Below are 22114 nucleotides of genomic sequence, written 5' to 3'. Positions count from 1 at the left end.
GCCCCTCACCCCAAACTCTCACCGTCCCACACCAGGTACCCTCTCCCCTTCACCCTTTTTGTTCCAGCCAGGGCTTAATGCCCATTCCAAGTCTGAAGTATTTCCCTTTTCCTTCCACTTTTTTTCTACCATCTTTTCCTCATCTGTGTGCCTCTGGTGATTCCAACAGGAAATTATCCTGGGAAGGGAAGCATGGCCATGGGGATTGGGAAAAAATCCCTTCCAGCCTTCCTCCCTCACCTGGCTCAGTTCTCACATCTCCTCAGTGCTATAAAGCAGTTCAGAGCCTCAGAGCCTCCCCCAGAGGCCTCAGGAGTTCTTCAGAGCTTCCTCAGCCACAGTAAGGACCCAAACTGTGCCGGAGGAACCCGAGCAGGGACGTTCAGGAGCTCCTGGCCACGTGTCACGACAGAAGCCAGCCCTGATATCCAGGATATGCAGCTCTTGGATCCCAGCCCATTCCATCCCAGGAGCCAGCCAGGCCTGGATGGATACACAGACAAGGCTGGGGATGGCCACGAGCAGGTACCACCACCACAGAGACCCCTGTGCTTCCCTCACTGCCTCAGTGATCCCTTTGGGACCACAGGACACTTCTCTTTCCATGAAACATAACAAAATCCATGTTTCTGGGCAGCAGCCCTGCAAATTTTGAAGAAGGCTATCTGCTGGTGGATGAATAATCCAATTAAAAATGATTGGAGGGTCTGGCTTAAATAAGAAGAAAAAAATATCATCTGACAGACCCAGCCAGATGCTGTCTTTGCTCCCGAGATCACTTTGCACCTCATGCTCAACCCTGGTGGAAGGACTGGAGCTCAGTGAGTTCTGCTGGCCCCATCCTCCCCCTCTTCCTCTCCCCAGGGCCACAATCAGTCTTGTTCAGGTGGGATTTTACCATTTTGGTGCCCTCAGGAAGCTCCATTTGCCTCACGACCAGTGAGGCTGATCAATAAACCCCTGCTGGAGCTCAGTAAATCCCCTGGGCAGGCAGAGCCCAGGCAGACCAGGGCAAGGAGAACCAGGAAATTGAGATGAACTGAAGGACACAGAGCAAGACTCCATGCCCTGAACTCACCAGCTTTGCTTTGTGGCATTTGTACAGATCCAGGATTGACCTGGGAGGAGGAACAGCCCCTTCTTTCCACCCTTCCCATTCCCATCAGCCTCAAGGCTAAATCCCAGGTGCTTCATCACCAATGGGCATCTCTGCAGGAGGGAGGGCAGAGGGGCATTTCGCCCTGGTGAAAAAACTCTTTTTTTGGCTATGGACAGAAGGTTTTCAGTACCCAATGGGTACTGGAGAGGAAAGCAGCCAAAGCTGGATGGATGGCAAGGGCAGGGGCAGCAGCTGTGCACATGCCATGAGGGAGCTCAGGAGAGCACAAACAGCCACAAGCTCTCCTGGCAGGCATGGGAAAGGCATTTCTTCTGCAAGCACGGGGTGGGGGATGATGGAGCCAAAATCAGCACTGGGTGCAATGTGGGTGCAGCTCTGGATTTCCAGCTGGGGTGCATGGAACCCTTTGCCCTGGCCACACCAGACACCAGTGGCCACTTCCCTCAGCATCCCAGAGAGCCAAGGCTCCCAGCAGCTCGGGCTGGGCTCTCTGGGACCAGGGAAAGGTGAGGGAATAGGAGCTGCAGCAGATGTGGAGCAGCCTCCTCGGAGCCAGCCCTGCCAGCAGCAGAGGGGGCCAGCAGCAGGAGGGGCCAAGGGCTCACCTCTCCCACACACACATACGCCCTTCGCCTTCCCCGCAGTGCTCACCTGGTCGTCTGCTGGCCAAGGGGCTTCTCAGCCGGCCGTGTCTCCCTGGGCAGAACCAGGAGCGCCGAAGCTTCCCCGGGCTGCGGGCACGGGCAGGGCCGGGCGGCGGCGCGGCGGGCGGGGACCCCCGCGGGGGCCCGGGGGCGGCCACACGGCTCGGGGTTAGTGGCAGCCGCGGGGAAAGGGGTGGAGAAGGCCAGGGGCGGGCTGACATGCAGGGGGGTAGCGTTAGTGGGCTGCAAGCCGTGCCCGGGGGGCTCCTCCTGCGGGCTGCGGAAGCTGAAGTCGCCCTGCTCAAGCTTTTCGGGCAGCACAGCCTGGACAGGGACAGGGGCTGGGGGCCTCTCCACGAAGGGGTTGCTCGGGGAATTGGGGCTCAGCGCCAGGGTGAAGGGGTTTCTCGGGGCTGAAGCTCCCTGTGTGTGCCTCTCTATCTTATCTGGCTTCCAGAAATCGGCTTTCTTGAAGTCTATCCTGCTCTCTGCCCAGCGCCCCTGGGGCTCCTCGCTGGCGGGGGTCCTGCCCTGCTCTGCCTCCCGGGGAGGGGCACGGGGCCTGGGCTGCTCTCCTGCTCGCCCCTCGCCATCCTGGCACGCCAGCTCCAGCTGGCATGGCCTCTGCCTGTGTTCTAACCTTTGGGGCGGCGGGTGTGGATGCCCAGCTGCCTCCTGCTCTCCCAGAGCTGTCCAGCTGGTGGGCTGGCCCAGGTCTAGCTTGGAAGGTGGGTTTAGTCCTGAAATACTGAGCTCCTCGGGGAACAGCTCCTGCTTGGAGGCCATTTCCCACTTGGCACTGTCTGTGGCCCCCTGAGGGGATAAACGGGGCTGGCTCCTGCTCTCCTCAGCACCCGACCGGTCCAGTCCATCCAGGGAGAAGTTGGACATGCAAGTCTCAAACTGTTCGGCCACATCTGTCTCGTTCATGTCTGATGGGTGTTCGCCCACAGAGGCGTCGGCTCCTATCCCCACACCAGCTGCTGGGTCCATAGCAACAGCTCTGGCACCCTCAGACGCTGCGAACTCTCTCCCGGCTTCAGCGGCGGCCGCTCCGGGTGCGAGCAGGATGGGAGGCGCCGGCACGGAGGGCTCACTGCTCGCACGGTTCCTCGGCAATCCCATCTCTGCTCCTGGGCCCTCTGACTCTTCCCACGGCTCCTGCCTGCCTCGCTGGGTGCCACCAGGCTCCTCGTCCTCGCCGTCCCCCACGGGGCCCGCGGCCGCGAACCGCCGGGGTGGTTTGGGGGGCGGCCCGGGCGGCAGCTCCGGGCAGCCCTGAGGCCCTGCCCACGGCGACAGCACCACGCGCCTCTCGCGGATGTCGGAGCTGAAGTGCAGCAGGCCCTCGCTGGCCTCCAGCCGCATGCTGGCCTGTAGCCGGAACACCGAGCTGCGAATGTCCAAGGCGCCCTCCCCGGGCTCCAAGCCCGCTTCGGGGAACCTCCGTCCCGCCGCGTCCCCCGGCACCCGCGGGGGCACGGCCGCCACCACGGTGCTGCCCGGCGGGGCCTCGGGGGCCGGCTCGGCGGGGAAGGAGCTCATGGGTAGCACACAGGTGGTGGTGGTGGCACGGGACGAGCTCTGGGCTTCGAAGGTGCCCTCGCCCAGGAAGGGCGGGCGCGGGCCGAAGGGGGCCTGAGGAGCCGGGTGCTCCCCGGCGCTCTCTGAGGGCTCGGCGGCGCTCTCCGTGGCTATGGTCATCCAGCCGTTCGTCCCCGTGCTGCAGGACTCCTCCTCACCGCTGTCCCCCTCCTCCCTAGCGCTATTTTCAGTGCTCAGTGCTGCTGACGCCTCTTTGTCCCCGGGGTTGCCCGAGGCAAAGGCGGCTGTCCAGACCATGGGCGTGCTGCTTTTCCTCCTCCTGGCCATGGAGCCCGCGGACACGGGGCTCAGCACGTCCTCGATCACCGTGGCCTCCTGGGTGGTGCTCACCAGGTTGGCCCCCACGTCTAAAGCGGAGAAATTTGTCCAAGAGCGGAGAGCCGCAGGGATTTCAGCCGCCTTTTCGAACACTTGGGAGCCCTTCTGGCAAGGCGGCCCCGCTGAGCTCTCCGTCGGGCTGGCTCTGGGGTCATCGATGAAAGCCATGCCCTCTGCTGCCACCGAGGCAAAAAAGTTCTCCTTGTTCCGCTCTGGTTTGAGCCTGCTGGTGGCAAAGGCATCGAAGGTATCGTCCCACTCCGAGGGGACAGCAGGCTCCGTGTCAGTGTCGGCAGGAGGGAGCTCTCCCGGTGCTGGGGGACTGGTTTCAGGCACGGGGACACCAACGCTCTGGGCTGGAGACTCCCTCTGGGGCTCTGTGCGCCTTGGGGAGCCAGAGGGACTGCAATCCTCAGAGGAATAAAAGCTCCCAGCGACCTCGGGTGCAGCACGCGGCCCAGGCGGGAAACTAGAGAGAAAGTGAGTAGGTGAAGGAGAATTTAGTACCTGGTCAGCGAGGAGCTCCTCAAAGAAGGGATTGCTCTGCAGGGAGTCGAGGAATGGGTTGGTGGGGGCCAAGCATCCGGCCTGTCTGTCTCCAGGAGCGGGAGGGAGGTTAGAGCTCGGCATGCTAGCGGCAAGGGCAGCGGGGCACGGGGCAGGGGAGCGGGGAGCACAATGAGAAGGAGCATCTGAGCTGGTTTCTACCTGAGGAGACACTTCCAGGCTGTGGAGGGAAGACAGAACAGTCCTCCTGGTTAATGCTGTGACAGGGCTGGAAGCACACACCACACACACCACAGACGCTCCAAGCAGCGCAATGACCAATCCATGCCTGGCTCTTGTTAGGCACAGCAATGATTATGGAATCACGGCGTGGAAGGGGCATGCACGACACCCAGGGAGGGGCAGCCCTGCTCCCAGGACACTCCTCCTCATTCCCCTTCTGCCCAGGAGCCAGAGAGGTTTCCCCACTTTCTCCTGCAGCCCAAGGTGAGTTTGTCCCGGTGCTGGTGGCACCCAGGGCAGGTGCAGCACCAGGAGCAGCCTGGGCTCTTGGATCAGGGATCAGGGTCACCTGAACCAGTGAAGGCACACAGAGAAGCCTTTCCCAGCTCACCCCAGCGTCTCCACACTGGTTTGCCAACATGACCAGCATGGGAGCACTCATGGAGCTCAGGCTTGCATGGGAGGGACAGGGCTGAGGGACCAGAGCCCAGCAGGAGGTAGCACATGGCCAGGACAGGGCCCTGTCCCCACTCTGGACACTGTCCCACCTCCCATATGCCCCTTGTCACATCCCTTTGCCCGAGATCCCGAGATGCCTGAAACCCCAGGGGGATCCCAAGGCGGAAGGGGTTCAGCACACCTGGAATTCAGAGTCTCACCCCAAGTAAGGCTGACAGCGCTCTGCTGCCTGCTCAGGCAGGACTGAGGGACCTTTCTGTGGGATTTCATTGATCTTCCTTTGGGAACAACTGCAGCAATGTGGAGTCACCACCAAGGAGGCTCAGCAGGCTCAGAGGTTTTCACATCACAAAGTGGGGTGTGGCGTGGACACCCCACATCCATCTGGTGCTCTGACTGCCACGCTCCCTCCTCTGGGCCCATCCCCTTGCCTCACCCTTGGGAGGAGCAATCCCATCCCCAGGACAGGGCACCTGGCCCTGCTCCATAACAGATGCAGCTGAGCTCCATAACAGATGCAGAGCTCCAGAGAGGTCCCCTCTTGGCTGGGGAGAGATATGGGTGTGGATCAGCCAGCTCTGGGCACACCAAGGTTTAGGAGAAAGGAATAAATGAATTACTTTGCCAAGGTGCCCAGGGCACGTCCAGCCCTGGGGCTCCACCCTGGGATCTCCCTGCCCAGCTGCTGGAAGGGATTGCAGGTGGCACTGCAGGATCACAAAGTTGCTTGGACAACTATTTCCATGTTATTGTGCATCCACCAAACTCCTCAGACACATTTTAAAGCACAAAATGCCACCTTGAGGCAAGAGCTGATGCTGGTGATGTGCAGCTGGTTGGTCCCAAAGCAGGGAGGGCATTGGGCTGGCACCACCTCAGCCCAGGAGTGATGCCCCCACCATGGGCACCCCCTGCTCCCACTCTTGGCAGCTGCACAGCCCCTTCCCTCAGCCTGCTCTCAGCAGCTCCTTGGGAAGGTGCCCATTGAAGCCATCCATGCCACCAAAGTCCCCCGTGCCAGTCTGGGGGCAGGAACACTCTTGGCTCTGCTCCAGCACACATGGGACACCACTGAAGGGACCTGGCAACCCTGGGACAAAGAAAAGCCTGGAGCCCTTCATCCTGACTGAGATCAGCAGCTCCTCTGGGGCACAGACAGCTCGTGGGTGCCCTCTCCTGCTGTCACAAAGCAGCCGTGGTGGCAGTGCCCAGCCTCGTCCCCAGGCAGTCCTGCCCTGCTCTGTGTCCTCTTCTTCTTGGCCCAGGCAGGAGCAGCCAGGAACAACCCCACAGCTGCAGCCCAGTTCCTCCCAGGGGTTGTGAGCTCTGGGTGAGCACACAAAGCCTCCAGAAGTTTTGGGAGAAGCTGATGGACCCTGAGGCACAGAGCACCCCAGACTGGCAGCCACTCTCTGCATGGAGAGAAAAACCTCTCCTGGCATTGCCAGCCTGGAGATCAGCAGAGGGTTGGACATTTTCCCCCAATCCCCCTCGAATCTGAGCTCCCCAGAAGAGGGGAGCAGCTGCTCAGCACCTGACCACTCAGTTGGATGAGTTCACAACATCCACAAATAGATTTTAACAGGGCAAATTTTCCTTCCCAGCTGGAAAGGGAAGGTGACAAGGGAAGGTGACAATGTCCAACCACCAGGATGCCAGGGTGGCTGCAAGGGGCACACAGCCCTGCCCCACCTCTGCCTGTCCTGCTGGCACTGCTTCCATGTTTTGCTCCAGACTGAGATCCATCCTTTGTGCTGAGTAAGAGCAGCCAGGGCCTGATCCAGCTCTGCTGGGCTCCAGCTCTAAAAGGCTGCAGAGCATTAATCAGCTGCACTGATTAACGAGCACTGGCTGTTAATGACTGTGCCAGCTGCCAGGAGCTGAGTAGGTGAAGTTCCCTCCTCAGGAGGGGCTGATGCCAGAGCAGCAATTCCAGGCACCTGGACTGCACCAATCCCCACCTGCACAGGTGCAGGAACAGCTTCAAGGCCTCCTCAAACCCCTGAGATGATCCTGTCTTCATTCTCCAGGTCACCATGGAATGGTCTGGGTGGGAAGGGGTCTTAAGGATCATCCCATTCCACCCTGCCATGGCAGGGACACCTCCCACTGTCCCAGGTGGATCCAAGCCCCAGTGTCCAACCTGGCCTTGGGCACTGCCAGGGATCCAGGGGTAACCACAGCAAATCTGGGAATTCCAGCCCAGCCCCTGCCCACCCTCCCAGCCAGCAATTCCTTGCCAAGATCCCAGCCCAATCTCCCCTTTCCCAGTGGGAGCCATTCCCTGGCTCCTGTCCCTGCAAGCCTTGTAAAGTCCTGATGAGGCTCATGGGATGCTGGACCTGCTGATATTGGCTAAATCTGTAAAGACAGAACTTGAATCCATCTTTGTTGAATTCTCATTTTCCTCCTGCAGATCCACTGTGGAAATTTCCTTTCTGCTCCTCAACCCCATTCCTGCTGGCACCCACTGGGGTTTGTTCAGGGGCTCTTGGCTGCGAGTTCCAGGCAGAAGAATCATGGAATGTTTAGGTTGGAAAAGCCCTCTAAGACCATCAAGTCCAACCATCCTCAGCACTGCCAAGGCCACTACTGACCCCTGTCCCCAAATGTCACATCCACAGGGCTTTTAAAGCCCTCCAGGGAGGGGAACTCCACCCCCACCTTGGGAAGCTGTGCCAGGGCTGGACAAACCTTTACAGGAAGAAATTTTCCCAATATCCAGCCTGACCCTCCCCTGGCACAGCCTGAGGCCATTTGAGAATCTGTGACTTTCCACTGAGATTTCAAATTGCAGCATCACCGTTCGACCCCATTCCTTGGGATGGACATCCCTGTTCCACTCCATTCCTTGGGATGGACATCCCTGCCTGACCCTCCATTCCTTGGGATGGACATCCCTGCCTGACCCTCCATTCCTTGGGATGGACATCCCTGTTCCTCCCCATTCCTTGGGATGAACATCCCTGTTCCACCCCATTCCTTGGGATGGACATCCCTGTTCCACCCCATTCCTTGGGATGAACATCCCTGCCTGACCCTCCATTCCTTGGGATGGACATCCCTGTTCCACCCCATTCCTTGGGATGAACATCCCTGTTCACCCCCATCCCTTGCCGTGAGCCCAAAATCCCCTTTTTCCCACCCCCCTGAGGGAGGATGCTGGAAGTGCTGGGTGAGAGCAGGAGTGGAGCACGGCAGATTCCTCTAGAGGGAAACCTACACTTGTCTGATGGAAGCAGCTCTGTGAAACGCTGACTCACCCTCCTCCTCCTCCTCCTCCTGCTGCTCCTCCTTCCCCTCCCATTCCCAGCACACGGCTCCGCCAGCCAAAATAAATCTCGGGTACCTCCCTGCCCTCATTTATTTGTTTGGCAGCACTTCACAGACGCCTTTGAGCCTCGCAGCAATAAAAAAAAAAAAGGAAATAAAATATTGCTGAGCAACCCCCTGATGGAAAAAGTCTATTGGAAACAGCTTGTTCAGTGCAGGGAGATTTCTCCCTCCGGATCCCAGGCTGCTCTCAGGCTGGGCAGGGCTCTGCACAGCAGCAGAAAGCAGCACATGGGAAGGGCAGGGAGGGACCCAGCCCTGCTGTGCTGAGGGCAGAGCTGTGCTGCAGCCCCAGGGAATCCCTCCAGGAGGGCTGGACCCGTGGGTGCCACTCCCGAGTTGCTTTTGGCCCCATTTTTCCACAGACAGGGCTCCCCTGAGTGGAAAAGCACAGCATGGAGGGGCTGGAGCATCCTGCAGCAGCTCCAGACCTGGCAGGGATCAGGATCCTCCTCCCACCAGCAGGAGCAGGAATTGTGCTGAAGAGATGGCAACAACAGCCCAGGACATTTTTGTACAGGGCGGGAGCACTAGAGGGAAGGAGTCAGGGAATGTGTTTTAAATAGGAAATCCAGAGGTGGAAGGACTGGGCTTCTCTATAATAAATCACCTATAATAATCCATAAATAATCTATAATAATTATCTGTGCAATAACCACTTTGCTCTTCCCTTGGGCCTCACCTGTCCATCATCCCCATTCAAAAGGACAGATCTTCCTTTACAGAATTTGCCCTCAAAACCACAGGAATTTTAAAAAACAGGAGAAATCTGGGCAGTAGGAACCCAGGGAGATGCCAACATCAACCCCCAATTCCCACTTTTAGGAGTGGGAGTGGGGCTGTGCTCCTCCTGGATGGTTCCAAAGCACATCAGGGCTGATCTGGTGCCAGCTCTGAGTCCAGCTCCTCACCCTGCCTCCTGTCTATCCCTGGGAAGGGCAGGCTCAGCAGCACAAAGAGCCATTTTCCATCCTCACATTAACCCCACTCCATCCCTGGGGCTGCTCCAAGGCAGGGGCAGAGCTGCACAATCCCTGTGCCACAGCTGTGACCTGATGGCTCCCATGGATTCATCCCTGTTAGCCACAACACTCTGCTTTCACATCACGGCCTTCATCTCCCTCTTCCTCAACTTCTGCAGCCTCCCAGGCTCTGCTCTGGGGGTGCTGCTGGCTTTGGAGGGGCTGCCACAGGCTCCATGCTTCATCTCACCACTGACAGCCTGGCCAAGGACTCTGCTCCAGCCTTTCCAATCCCTGCTCCCATTCCCAGCCCTTAGGAAAGGCAATTTTTAGAAGCACATGAGGAACAGGGAGGAACTGAGTCAATGTTTGACCTCACTGCTGGATCCAAGGGTATGGGCTCTGGGAAGGGGCTTGATTCTGAAAATGCCCCTGTTTTTATAGGACAGACCTCAATTTCCTCTTTCTCCTGCTGCCAGGCCTAAGATGCAGCCCCATTTTATTATCATCAGGATTCTCCACAGGAAGCAGGAGCTGCAGAGCTCTGATAACATTGGAGGAAACCCTGGAAACATGTAAAGGATTGTTTCAGCCCCAGGCTTTGCCTCAAATAAACCTGCTGAGCTTCTTCCTTACACACAGCCCTTAAACACTGACATTCAAAGCAACAACCCCCAACCAGGCTTTTATTCAGCCTCCAAAGAGCAAACAGCATCTTCCTACTGCTCCATCCCCTCCAGGATCAAAGCCTGGAGCTCCAGGGATTAGCAAAGCCAGGGATGATGAGCAGAGCTTCCCTGAGAAGGATCAGGGAAAACGGGGTGTAAATAAGGGCTGAAGGCAGAAATGCCCAGTTCTGTCCCCAGGGAGAGCACAGGCAGGTTTGCAGAGCCAGCTCCCACACTGAGGGCTCAGCAAACCCCCCCAGCACGCAACAAAACCCTCTTTATGAAGCTCCAGTTAAACCCAGCCCAAAGCAGCAGCTCCTTATTTTGGGAAGGGTGTGTTTGGCAGAGCAAGTGGGTAAAGATGAGCTGTGCCAGGCTGGGCTTTGCTGCAGGCAATCTCAAACCATCCCTCTAATTACAGACCTTTTAACTAATTACAGGCTGAGGCTTCTGGGCTTGCAAATGACTGATTTTGATGCTTTCTCACCACCTTCAGCTCTGGGTTACGCTTGGCCTACCCAAGGTGGCCAAACAGGTGAGAGGGTGATTCTGGCAGAAGTTTCCAGAGTCAGGAGAGAAGGAGGGGAAAAATCCTTTCTGCAAATAAGTCAAGACTTAAAACTGCTCAGTTCAGAGGTTGCTTCTTTCCAGAGCAAGGGTTAGTCCAGCTCTAGGAGTGACTCTGCTACTGAACAGCCACAGATGGACATCAGAGAACCCCCAGAGATCACAGAATCTGGAATGGTTTGGGCTGGAAGGGACCTCAAATCCCACCCCATCCCACCCTTGCCATGGCAGGAACACCTCCCACTGTCCCAGGCTGCTCCAGCCCCAGTGTCCAGCCTGGCCTTGGACACTGCCAGGGATCCAGGGGCAGCCACAGAAAATTTGGGAATTCCAGCCCAGCCCCTGCCCACCCTCCCAGCCAGAAATTCCTTGCCAAGATCCCATCTGACCCTGCTCTCTGGCACTTTGAAGCCACCAAGACCTAAAAGCTCTTCCACAGCTTTGACCTGAGCCACCAGCCTGGGCCATGAGGTCATTCAGTGTAAAGAAGCAAAATGAAATCAGAGACGTCAGCTGTGTGTAATTAAAACAAGTAATGATGTTCTAATGAATGGCCAGGACAACTGGAGCACTGGGAAGAGCAGGGCAGAGACCAACCCTGTCCCTGTGAGGATGGACAGGGCCCTTCTGCAGCAAATCAGCCTCAGTCACCAAATGATCCCTGCAATGCTCCCCAAAGGTTCTCAGCTGTCCCAATCCCTGGTTCTCAGCTCAGCCCAATCCCTGGACACTGGGAGGGAGAATCCCTTCCCAGCCAGGCATCCCCAGCATTTCCCCATCCTCCAGGAGCCACTCCTCCCAGCTCCTCCTCTCAATCCCCCCTGCTCCAGTTCAAGCTCATTATTTCCCATTCTCAATTGCAAAAGCCCACTCAGATGTTCCTAAACACCCCAAAGGGGTTCTGTGGATTCCTGCCCTCCAGCTTGTGCTGCTTGGGATCCATTCCTGGTTTTGGGAGAGAAAACCCAGCCAGAGGAGCTGCTGCCACAGCTCACCCAAGTCTCTCCTCAGGGACAAAGTCCTTGGCAAGGCAGCTCTGAGCAAAGCTCAGCTCTGGCTGAGCCTGAGCTTAAACTGTGAGCACTGAAGGGGATTTAAACAAAGCCATGGAGTGGAACTCTGTGGGAAAGGAGCAGAGCTGGGGATGAGTGCAGGGAGCTGTCAGGAAGCCGCAGTGTTTATGGGCACTCCTGGTGATTATTCACTGAGCTGGATGGACAAGGAGCTGAACTTCAGCTGGGTCTGACATCCCTGCCTCGAAATCAGAGCATCATGGCCCTGCCTGCCTCCTTCCCAGACTGCCAAGAGGGGAAAACCTGCTGGTTTCTTGCCCATTTCCCAAGGAAAAGGGGAAAATCTGCTGGCTTCTCACCCACTTCCCAAGGAAAAGGGCCCCAAAGAGAGATGCTGAGGGCAGCTCTGTCCCATCCCATCCCATCCCATCCCATCCCATCCCATCCCATCCCATCCCATCCCATCCCATCCCATCCCATCCCATCCCATCCCATCCCATTCCACTGATGCTTCCCTGGCTGCCTCAGGCACTTGTGGAGGCACTGCCTGGATACAGCAGAATTTTTAAGCCTTAATTTTTTTTATTCTAGGCCTTAGCCAGCAGGTTTCTTATCCCAAAATTAGAAAGAAAAATGAAAAGAATGATCTTGAGTGGGAATGCCCTGTCATTCCTCAAGGACAGGGTGCAGAGACCGGAGTCCTTCAGGCTCATGCACAAACCCTGCCCTGGGATGTGACCCCAAACCACTCCAGGGCTTTGTCTCCAGGAAATCCCAGAATCACGGCCCAGTGAGGATTGGAAGGGACCTTACAGCCCATCCCATTCCAGCCCTGCCATGGGCAGGGACCTTCCACCACCCCAGGGTGCTCCAAGCCCCATCCTTGGGCACTGCCAGGCACAGGGAATGCCAGAGGTGCAGCACAGCAGCCCCCAGACCTCACACCTGTCTCACATCCTTCCCACTGCTGGACTTTGTGGGACTGAGCTCCAGTGGGATGGGATATTGCTGATGTTCCTGCCCCAGGGAGCAGCTCCTGCCTGTCCCAGTGTCCCAGCTCTGCCTGTGCAGCCTCAAGGCTACCAGGAGCACGAGAAAGGAGGAATCTTGGGGCTGGAGCCAGGCTGAGGGATGTGCTCATCCCCTCACAAGTTTAACCCCTGTGGGAGCCAGGTTATGTGGAATAAACCAGGAGTGCCCTCTTCATTAAATGAGGCTCAGACTGAACCAAAATCCTTCTGCTTAATAAATGAGGTTAAAGTCAGCCCAGATTAGAAAATCCCTCTCATAAACAAGCCTGCAGACTGAAGCAGCTCTGCTCTGAGTGCTGCTTGTTTTCTCTGGCTGATTTTAACCCCATTTCCTGCCTCTCACTGACACCACCCTCGACCTCTGGACTGCCAGCTCAGCTCCAGGGGGGACACGGGTGATGAATTCCTCACAGGAACAGCACAAACACCACAAACGCTGAGGATTGGGAGGGATGAATCACCACACAAAGCAAAAACAGTTAGAGATTCATAACTGGGAGAAGGGAAGGCTGGGTGGGATGGGAAGGGGAAGGAGCAGGGTTGGGATTAGTTACTTTGGGAATATTCATGGTATATCATGTAACCAAAGTGCTGCACCCTGACCAGAGCCTATAGGGGGTGTGGGGTTCATAACAGAAATGTGATTACAAATCCCACTACCCCACATCCCAGCCTGACTGCCAGGGAAGTTTTTTTAGCTCATTAAAGGATAATGAATCTGTATTTTGAGGCCACACAACCACTTGGTGTGACCATACTGAGCCTCTCCTCTCCATGGACGGGATCCCTCCCTTCCTTGAGAGTAAAACACATCCCACATCCAGCAGAGGTGGTTTCTGGCAGAAACCAGGAGAGGATCCAGGAAAATCCCTTTCCCTTTGAGACATTTAAGAGCAAGGAAGCATTTCCCTGCTCTGCCCTTGCCTGAGCACTCCCAGGGGCACCCAGGAGCTGCTGGAGACCGGAATTGGGGCAGGAATCACCAGCCTGGACCTCCACACCCCCTGGCACTGACCTGGGTTTCTGAGGGGACTCTTTGGGCTCCTTGGACCCAAACCAGCCGCTGCTCTTACTCCTCTCATCCCCCGCGGCAGAGGTGTGGACGGGGGTCCCTCTGTCCCCCTGGCCTTTGCCCCCGTGGTGGAAGAAGCCTCCCTTGGCTTTCTTATCCTCCTTCCTGGTGTCCTCGGTTGCTCTGTCCTTGGCTGGCTCGGTGGGGAAGCCCGGAGGAGCCGCACCCTGGCTGGGTTTGCCCTCCAGGCGGGCGCTCTCCTCCATCCTCGCCCTGCCCAGGTGGTTGCTGAGGGTCACGGCCTTGGTGGACACCTTGAGCTCTTCCTGCAGAGCCAGGCTGGGAGGGGACGGGATGAAGCGAGGCTCGTCCCTCTGCTGGGCCCTCTCCAGGCTGCCCAGCCCCCAGTGGGGCTCGGCGTGCAGCGGGGTGAAGCCCAGGGGCTCGTCCTGCCTGCGGGGCACGGGCAGGGGCGCGGAGGCGGGCGGGTTCCGGGGCACCGCCGCCTCCTCCCCGTACACGTGGCTGCCGTTGATGCACAGGGACGAGCGGGAGCCGGGGTCCCTCCGGGCCTGGGGACTCTGCGGGACCTCTGCGGGGCCGCACTGGGACACATCATCGCTGAACGCTCGCTTGTGGCTCAGCTTGGGCGAGGCCAGCGGCTCCTTCACTGCGGGGAGCAAACACACAACACAACAGAGTGTGAAAAACCTCAATCGCTTGGGTTTAAAATGTTCAAAGTTTAGTAGTAATAAAATGGTTACAAAAATAGTAATACAAATAATAATAATAATAATAACAACATTTACTAAAGATTATTTAAAAAATAAAAATAGCAACACCAATAATTATTAGAAATAATTATAAAAATAAAATTATATACAAATAAGTTTATATAATATATTTTATATATATAATACATATGATATATATAATATATATAATATATAGAATTATATATTATATATATTCTATATCATTATATACAAATAATTATAAAAAATATAAAAATAGTAGTACAAATATTAATAATAATAAAAAATTACTAAAAATTATAAAAACTAAAAATAGTGATAGAAATAATTATTAAAAATAATTATAAAATTAAAATAATTATTTACAAATAATTATATAGATACAATTATATATAATATATATTATATCATTATATACAAATAATTATTAAAAATTATAAAAAATAGTAATAAAACTAATAGCAACAATAATAAAAACTTTTACTAAAGATTATTAAAAAATAAAAATAGAAATACAAATAATTATTTAAAATAATTATAAAAATAAAAAAATTATATACAAATAATCATATATATAATATATATACTTATATATTTAAATGATATTAAAATTATTAAAATTAATAAAATAGTAATAAAATTTTTTAAAATTACTAAAAATAGAAAAACTAGTAATACAATAATTATAAAAAATAAATATAAAAATAAAATCAATTATATACAAATAATTATAAAAATTATTTTAAATAGTAATACAAATATTGATAATAAAAAATTACTAAAGATTATTAAAAAATAAAAATAGAAATACAAATAATTATTTAAAATAATTATAAAAATAAAAAAATTATATACAAATAATCATATATATAATATATAATTATATATAATTATATACAAATAATAATAAAAATTATTTAAAATAGTAATACAACTAATAGCAATAATAAAAAAAACTTTTACTAAACATTATTTTAAAATAAAAATAGTAATACAGATAGCTATAAAAATAAATATAAAAATAAAATCATTATATACAAATATTATGTATGTATAATATATATAATTATATAATAGATATAATTATATATAATTACATATAAATATATACAAATAATTATAAAATTATTTAAAATAGTAATACAAATAATAGTAATAATAATGAAATATTAATAAAATAGTAATAATCATAGTAATATTATTACAATTAGAGTAATAATAATTTGGACAATTTGAATTAGGACAATATGAGACAATAAAGACAAAGAGTTACGGATGTCCGGTTACCTTTTTCTGGGCAGCACTAGCCCGAAAAAGGACCCACGTTAACAGAGGATTAACCCTTGAAAACAACAGTTGCATATTCATGCACTTCATGCATGATGCATAAATTCCATTCAAACACAGGATTCTGTCTGGTCATCATCAGCTTCTTCCTTCTAATCCTAACAATGCCTTTGAGGCAGGAAGAAGTTAATTTGTTCTGATAATGGGGCAATAAATTCTTTTTCTCTGAAAGATTCAGGTGTCCTGTGGCTGCTATCTGGTGCGAGTGCCTCATTCCTTTCTTAAAAAAATCCCACTGACATAGTTCTTATTTTAACTACAAAAGTTACCCTGAAATTACAAGACTACATTTATTATATTATTAAAATGTTAATACAGCACTACTAATACATCAAAATACATATTGTAAATATCTGTGTAGAACCACATAATGTGCACTTTTCACAAGATGATCCTTGTCTTCCACCTGGACATGCCAAAGAGAGCTGGAAACCGCCCCGGCCTTCTCCCTGCCACGGGATTGTGATTGAACCCTTGGAAATGCAAACACAGCTCACTGGTGTGTGGCCACACTGGGGACACAAAACTGCAAGGGAGGACCCCGGAGGAGTCTCTGCAAGATGACAAACCCATTGTCTGACAGGATCTGAGCTTGGTAATAAATGCTAGGAACTCCTCAGAAGCCCCTTAAAGGGTTTTAAAGCTTCCATGTAATGTATGAGTTTGTACTGAACAAGAGATGATGGGGCCATGGGCTCCAGGCCATTGCTTGGTGATGAGCCAGGAGGGTGCAGTGCCTGCCTCTCCCTCCCACTGCCTTGAAGGTTGGACTTGATCATCTTAAACATCTTTACAACCTTAACAAATCTATGATTCTATGATCTCATGGCTACTGCCAATTTTTGCACGGAGAACCCAAGGAAAACAACTGACAGCTGCCGGTCCCTCCCAGCTGGAGATGCTGCTTCCTTCACAGAATCATGGAATGGTTGGAAGTGACCTTAAAGACCACCCAGTTCCAGTCCCCTGCCATGGGAAGGGAAGCTCCCAGTAGCTGGAAGGCTCAGCCCAAGGAGGATGGAACCAGCACAGGTTTGTCACCAGCAGAAGCCACAGGGCCTTCCCAGGGACTCCCACCCAACCTGGCAATGTACTGTCTCAGCAAACTGAACCATTGAATGATGTATTTGTTTCCAAGGGAGAATTAATTCCCTACAAGGGCCTTTTTTGTTTGTAAATGACTGCCCTGGGAGTGCCAAGAGCTCAGATTGTTTTAATCACCGGAGCCGGCCCTGCTTGGGCTTTGCCTGTGAGCAGAGGCGGCTCATTACAGAGAGAGAGAGAGAGAGCAGTGATCCAGGGCAGGGCCAGCAGCCAGGCCCGGCCCAGCCCAGCCCAGCCCAGCCAGGTTCAGCCCCGCCCAGCCTAGCTCAGCTCAGCCCAGCCCACCCAAGCCCTCCTGGCAGGGACTGCCCCAAGGGGCTGAAAGGAACAGCCCTGAGGAAACCCCAGATCCTGAGAGTCACCTCTTAGTGACATTCTGGAGCAAAGGAGGCTCAGGGGGGCCCTTGTGGCTCTGCACAGCTCCTGCCAGGAGGGGACAGCCAGGGGGTCAGGCTCTGCTCCAGGGAACAGGGACAGGAGCAGAGGGAACGGCCTCAGGCTGGGCCTGAGGAGATTTTGGGAAAATTTCTCCACTAAAAGGGCTGTCCACCCCTGGCACAGCTGCCCAGGACAGGGCTGGAGTCCCCATCCCTGGGGGATTTCACAGCCCTGTGGCTGTGGCACTTGGGGACATGGGGCAGTGGTGGCCCTGGCAGTGCTGAGGGAACAGCTGGACTCCATGATCCTGGAGGGCTTTCCCAACCTGACCAATTTCACATTGCTGGTTCCACATTCCACATTCCTGGAACTGGAATCACCAATTCCCCAATCCCTGTTTCTGTGCTGGGTAAGCAATCAGTTAACAGAGCTGCAAGGAGTTCTCAGCAGCCCCTTGCAAGGAAAGAAAGGGGAGCAGGGGGGATTATCCTTGATCCTCTTACCAGAGCGCTCGCTGGACAGGCTGCCCTGCCTGCTGGGGGACCTGGGCACCTCAGGCATGGGCGCTGCCAGGCTCAGGCTGGCAGAGGAGATGGTGCTGTCCGAGCCCAGGGACGTGCTGGACTGCGTCAGTGACGACCGCCGCAACTTGTTCTTCAGGAAGAAACCCTTCAGCTTGGACTTCTTGCCCCCCAGCTCCAAGTCATCCTCCATGTCCAGGGCTGCCATGCTGCTGGGGATGATGGCAGAGGCCGACTCCAGGTCGTACTTCTTCTTGCCCGTCACTTTGTCCTTGAGTTTGCCGAAGGGCGAGCGTGCCTTATCCTTCACGGACAGGTCGAACATGCTGGCGGTCAGGCTGTGCCTGGTGAACTGCAGGCTCACCAGGATCTCACCACGCTCCTTCTCCTTCTTCCCAGCCTTGGAGTGCAGCTTGTACCACCTGCAGCCACAGGGACACACAAGGGAAGGGCCTCTGTCACCTCCCAGAGCCACAAGGCAGCAGAACTTTGAGGACAGAAAGCACCAGTGTAGCCATTATACTTTCTGAAAAATCCTTTCCTTAGGATTTTTTCTCCTAAGAAGCTGAGAGGTCTCAAGAACAAAATGTAAACAATGGTTATCTGCTGCTGTGGGATGCAACAGGTGCATCTTTGATTGGTCCATGTTGGCCGTTTCTAATTAATGGCCAATCACAGTCCAGCTGTCTGGACTGTCTTGGTCAGTCACAAGCCTTTGTTATTCATTCTTTCTTTTTCTATTCTTAGCTAGCCTTCTGATGAAATCCTTTCTTCTATTCTTTTAGTATAGTTTTAATGTAATATATATCATAAAATAATAAATCAAGCCTTCTGAAACATGGAGTCAGATCCTTGTCTCTTCCCTCATCTTAAGACCCCTGCAAACACCATCACACACCAGGGACATCCAGCACGAGTTTCTCCAGTGAAAAGTTTGGAAAACATTGGAAATACGCAGGAGGTTTGGAGTCCCCATCCCTGGAGGTGTCCAAGGAATGCCTGGATGTGGCACTCAGTGCTTTGGTCATTGAACTCAATGATCCAGGAGGGCTTTCCCTCAGTGATGCTGGGATTCTAACCCAAGTGTCCCAGATAGCACCTAAACCTAAGTCAGAGACACAAACACCCCACACAGAGGTGGCACACAGGGCCCGAGCCCTCCCTGGTACATTTGAGAGGTTGCACACAGGACCTGACCCCTCCTTGGTGCAGCCGGTACATGGCACACGGGACCTGAGCCCTCCATGGTGTACTTGGGACATGGCACACAGGACCTGAGCCCTCCATGGTGCAGCTGGCACATGGCACACAGGACCTGGGCCCTCCATGGTGTACCTGGGACATGGCACACAGGACCTGACCCATCCATGGTGCAGCTGGCACATGGCACACAGGACCTGAGCCCTCCCTGGTGCAGCTGGCACATGGCACACAGGACCTGGGCCCTCCATGGTGTACCTGGGACATGGCACACAGGACCTGACCCATCCATGGTGCAGCTGGCACATGGCACACAGGACCTGAGCCCTCCCTGGTACATCTGAGAGGTTGCACACAGGACCTGACCCCTCCCTGGTGCAGCCGGTACATGGCACACAGGACCTGAGCCCTCCCTGGTGCAGCTGGGACATGGCACACAGGACCTGAGCCCTCCATGGTGCAGCCGGTACATGGCACACGGGACCTGAGCCCTCTCTGGTGCACCTGCAGCCCCATGTCCATCCCTGCCCTCAACCCAAATGCTGCTCTTTCACTGAGTAGCCTGGGAACCAGCAGCTCACTGAGCCCTCCAGGCAGCTCTGTGATTCTGCAGGCAAAGCTGGGAGCTGTGTTTGGAAGGAGACAGAGCCACCAGCGTTTTGTGCTCGTGATTGGAATGTCCCAGAGCCGGTGACTCAGGGATCCTCTCAGCAGAGACTGACCCAGAGTGGCAAAGGAGCTCAGGAGCATCCATTAAATCAGCTTCCTGCCAGACCTGCTGTGTCTCACTCCAGCAAAGATGCTCAGGGCTGCCTGGAAGTGTCCTTGGATCAATGCTTTAAAGGGTGATGCCTCCCAGGAGTTCTCTGGGGCAGCAGCAGCTGCTGAGCAGCTCCAGCCCCACCCAACACAAGCCCACCCTTCCCAGGCTGCTGATCTGGGGGCAATTCCCACATTCCCACAGCAGGCTCCAGAAGGAGCTATTAGCCATGCCCAGCACAAAGCTCCCACTGATTCCTGAGGATTCCTGGGAATGCTTCCCACTGCTCCACCCCACACAAAACCCCTGTCACAGACATCTTTTATGAAAAATCCTTTCCTTAGGATTTTTCCTCCCAAGAAGCTGAGAGGCCTCAGGAACAAAATGTAATCATTGATCATCTGCTGCTGTGGAATGCAACAGGTGCATCTGTGATTGGCCCATGTTGGCTGTTTCTAATTAATGGCCAATCACAGTCAGCTGGCTCGGACAGAGTGTCCAAGCCACAAACCTTTGTTATTCATTCTTCCCTACTCTATTCTCAGCTAGCCTTCTGATGAAATCCTTTCTTCTATTCTTTTAGTATAGTTTTAATGTAATATATATAATAAAATAATAAATCAAGCCTTCTGAAACAGGGAGTCAGATCCTCGTCTCTTCCCTCATCCTGGGACCCCTGTGAACACCATCACAAAACCCCTGGCATAGACTCTGCTCCAAAGCTGCCCATGGAAATGGGGAACACTGGAAAAGGCTCCAAACCATTCCCTGCACGAGGTAAAACCACCCCCAGCCTCCCTTTAGGTGCTGGTGCTCCCTCAGGGAATGGCTGGGAGCTGGCAGGGCATGGAGCAGCCCTGGAATGGGATGGCAGAAAGGTCTGGACTCCTGCCAGAGGGGAGGAATGGTGGGACAGGGGACACCAAAGCAGACACACACCCAGAGCCACCCCCTGGCTCTCCACTCCCACATTTCAATGGGGCAGCACCAAACACAGGCCTCCAGGGAACTGTGCTTCCCTGTTCCTTCCCAAAAATCTGTTCCTCCCCAAACATCACTTCATCCCCACAGGATGCCCCTTCTCTGCCAGTGCAGGCACCACTCCCAGGGGTGCAGCAGGACGAGCAGGAACCCAGCACAGCCACAGCCCTGATCCCACCCAGATCCAAGTATTAAATGAATTTCTGATTAAAATTCCCCTTAACAAGGCCCAAGGAAAGCTGCAGGCTCAGGGCAGATCCTGTTTATCCACGTGGTGCTTCTGGGAGCAATGGCAGGTGAAGACACTTCTGACATGCATTAACAATTTCCCAGAAAATAAAAATCCCAGGGGTGTCTTGGATCCACCTGGAGGGTGAAGTCACTGAGAAGGAGAAAAAATAGGGAAGGAAAATGGGATGGGATGGGATGGGATGGGATGGGATGATGGAATGGGATAATGGGATGAGACAATGGGATGGGGTGGAGGTGGGTGTGACCATGCAGGAATCAGCAGGGTGAGGAAAAAACTGGAGTTGTGTCCTCCAGGAATTGCTGAATTTCTGCCAGGGCAGTTATCACAGCCTGGATGAAGGAAGGAGCTGGGAAGCCTGGGAATGGCACAGCTCAGCCTGGAAGTGTCCCAGGCCAGGCTGGACAGGGCTTGGAGGAACTGGGACAGGGGGAGGTGTCCCTGCCCATGGGACTGGATACTTTTTAAGGTCCCTTCCAACACAAACAAGTCTGGGATGCCATGAAGGAGGCACAAAATGCCCTCATTCCCTGGTAAATATTCCAGGGGCACAGCGGGCAGCACCGAGGTCCCTCAGCACACAAGGACAGGAGGGACAGAGCCTGGGACTTTGCTGGGCACAGACACAGAACTCAATCCCAGTGAATCCACTCCCATTCCCACCACTCACTTATCCCACCCCATCCACTGCAAAACTTTCAGTGCTCAGGTTGCCAGCTTGAAAACAGCCAGGCAGGGAAAAAAAAATATATCCATGGAAAAAGGCAGCATTGACCCCTTAGAGCAAGGCAGCCCAGAAGAAGCCGAGCCCCTGGGATGGGATAATGGGATGGGATGGGATAACGGGATGGGATAGTGGGATGGGATTGTGATGGGATTGGGATGGGATCGGGATGGGATAATGGGATAGGATGGGATAACGGGATGGGATAATGGGATGGGATAGTGGGATGGGATAATAGGATGGGATAGGAGGGCATGGGATGGTGCATCATGGATGCAGCAGCAGGTGCATCAGGAGAACACTTCCCAAGGGATTGGAGGGGAAAAGGCTGTCTGGAACATCCCCAGTGCATTTTCAATTTAAAGGAAGAGCTGGAAGCAGCTCAGGAGGGAAGGGCTGCAGCAGCTGGGCAGAGACAGCCTGGGGGGCTGAGTCACTGCACAGGAAAGACAAAGAGCTCCTGAAAGGAGTTTGTGTGCCTTACATCATCCCATGGAAAAAAACAGGGAGGACCTGAGGGGATTAACACAGGGAAATGCAGGAGCTGCCCTGGAACAGCCTGGATGTGCCCCCAGCACCCCCAGCCCTGTGAGCATCCAAGGGGATTTAGGGGCTGAGCCTGAGCTGCTCCAA

At 53.5% G+C, this 22114-nt stretch overlaps 1 protein-coding gene across 7 annotated transcripts in view; it reads right to left on the bottom strand.

The window, feature by feature from the left end:
- RAB11FIP5 (RAB11 family interacting protein 5) overlaps positions 1-22114 on the bottom strand; it is a 40408-nt gene that overhangs the window by 6000 nt on the left and 12294 nt on the right. For 4 of the 7 annotated variants that reach the window (XM_064711933.1, XM_064711935.1, XM_064711936.1 and 1 more), the window contains exons 2-4: positions 17549-17988; positions 13465-14131; positions 1772-4414 (exon numbers count right to left, since the gene is read on the bottom strand). In XM_064711933.1, the coding sequence (XP_064568003.1) occupies positions 1772-4414; positions 13465-14131; positions 17549-17988 (3750 nt within the window). The remainder of the gene's footprint in view (positions 1-1771; positions 4415-13464; positions 14132-17548; positions 17989-22114) is intronic. The other 3 variants (XM_064711938.1, XM_064711939.1, XM_064711940.1) reach the window with 2 other exon arrangements.

Source organism: Zonotrichia leucophrys, chromosome 4 (genome assembly GCF_028769735.1).
Source record: "Zonotrichia leucophrys gambelii isolate GWCS_2022_RI chromosome 4, RI_Zleu_2.0, whole genome shotgun sequence".
Classification (NCBI taxonomy): Eukaryota; Metazoa; Chordata; class Aves; order Passeriformes; family Passerellidae; genus Zonotrichia; species Zonotrichia leucophrys.
Note: the sequence above shows the minus strand (reverse complement) of the source record. Positions and strands in the feature narration are given on the sequence as shown.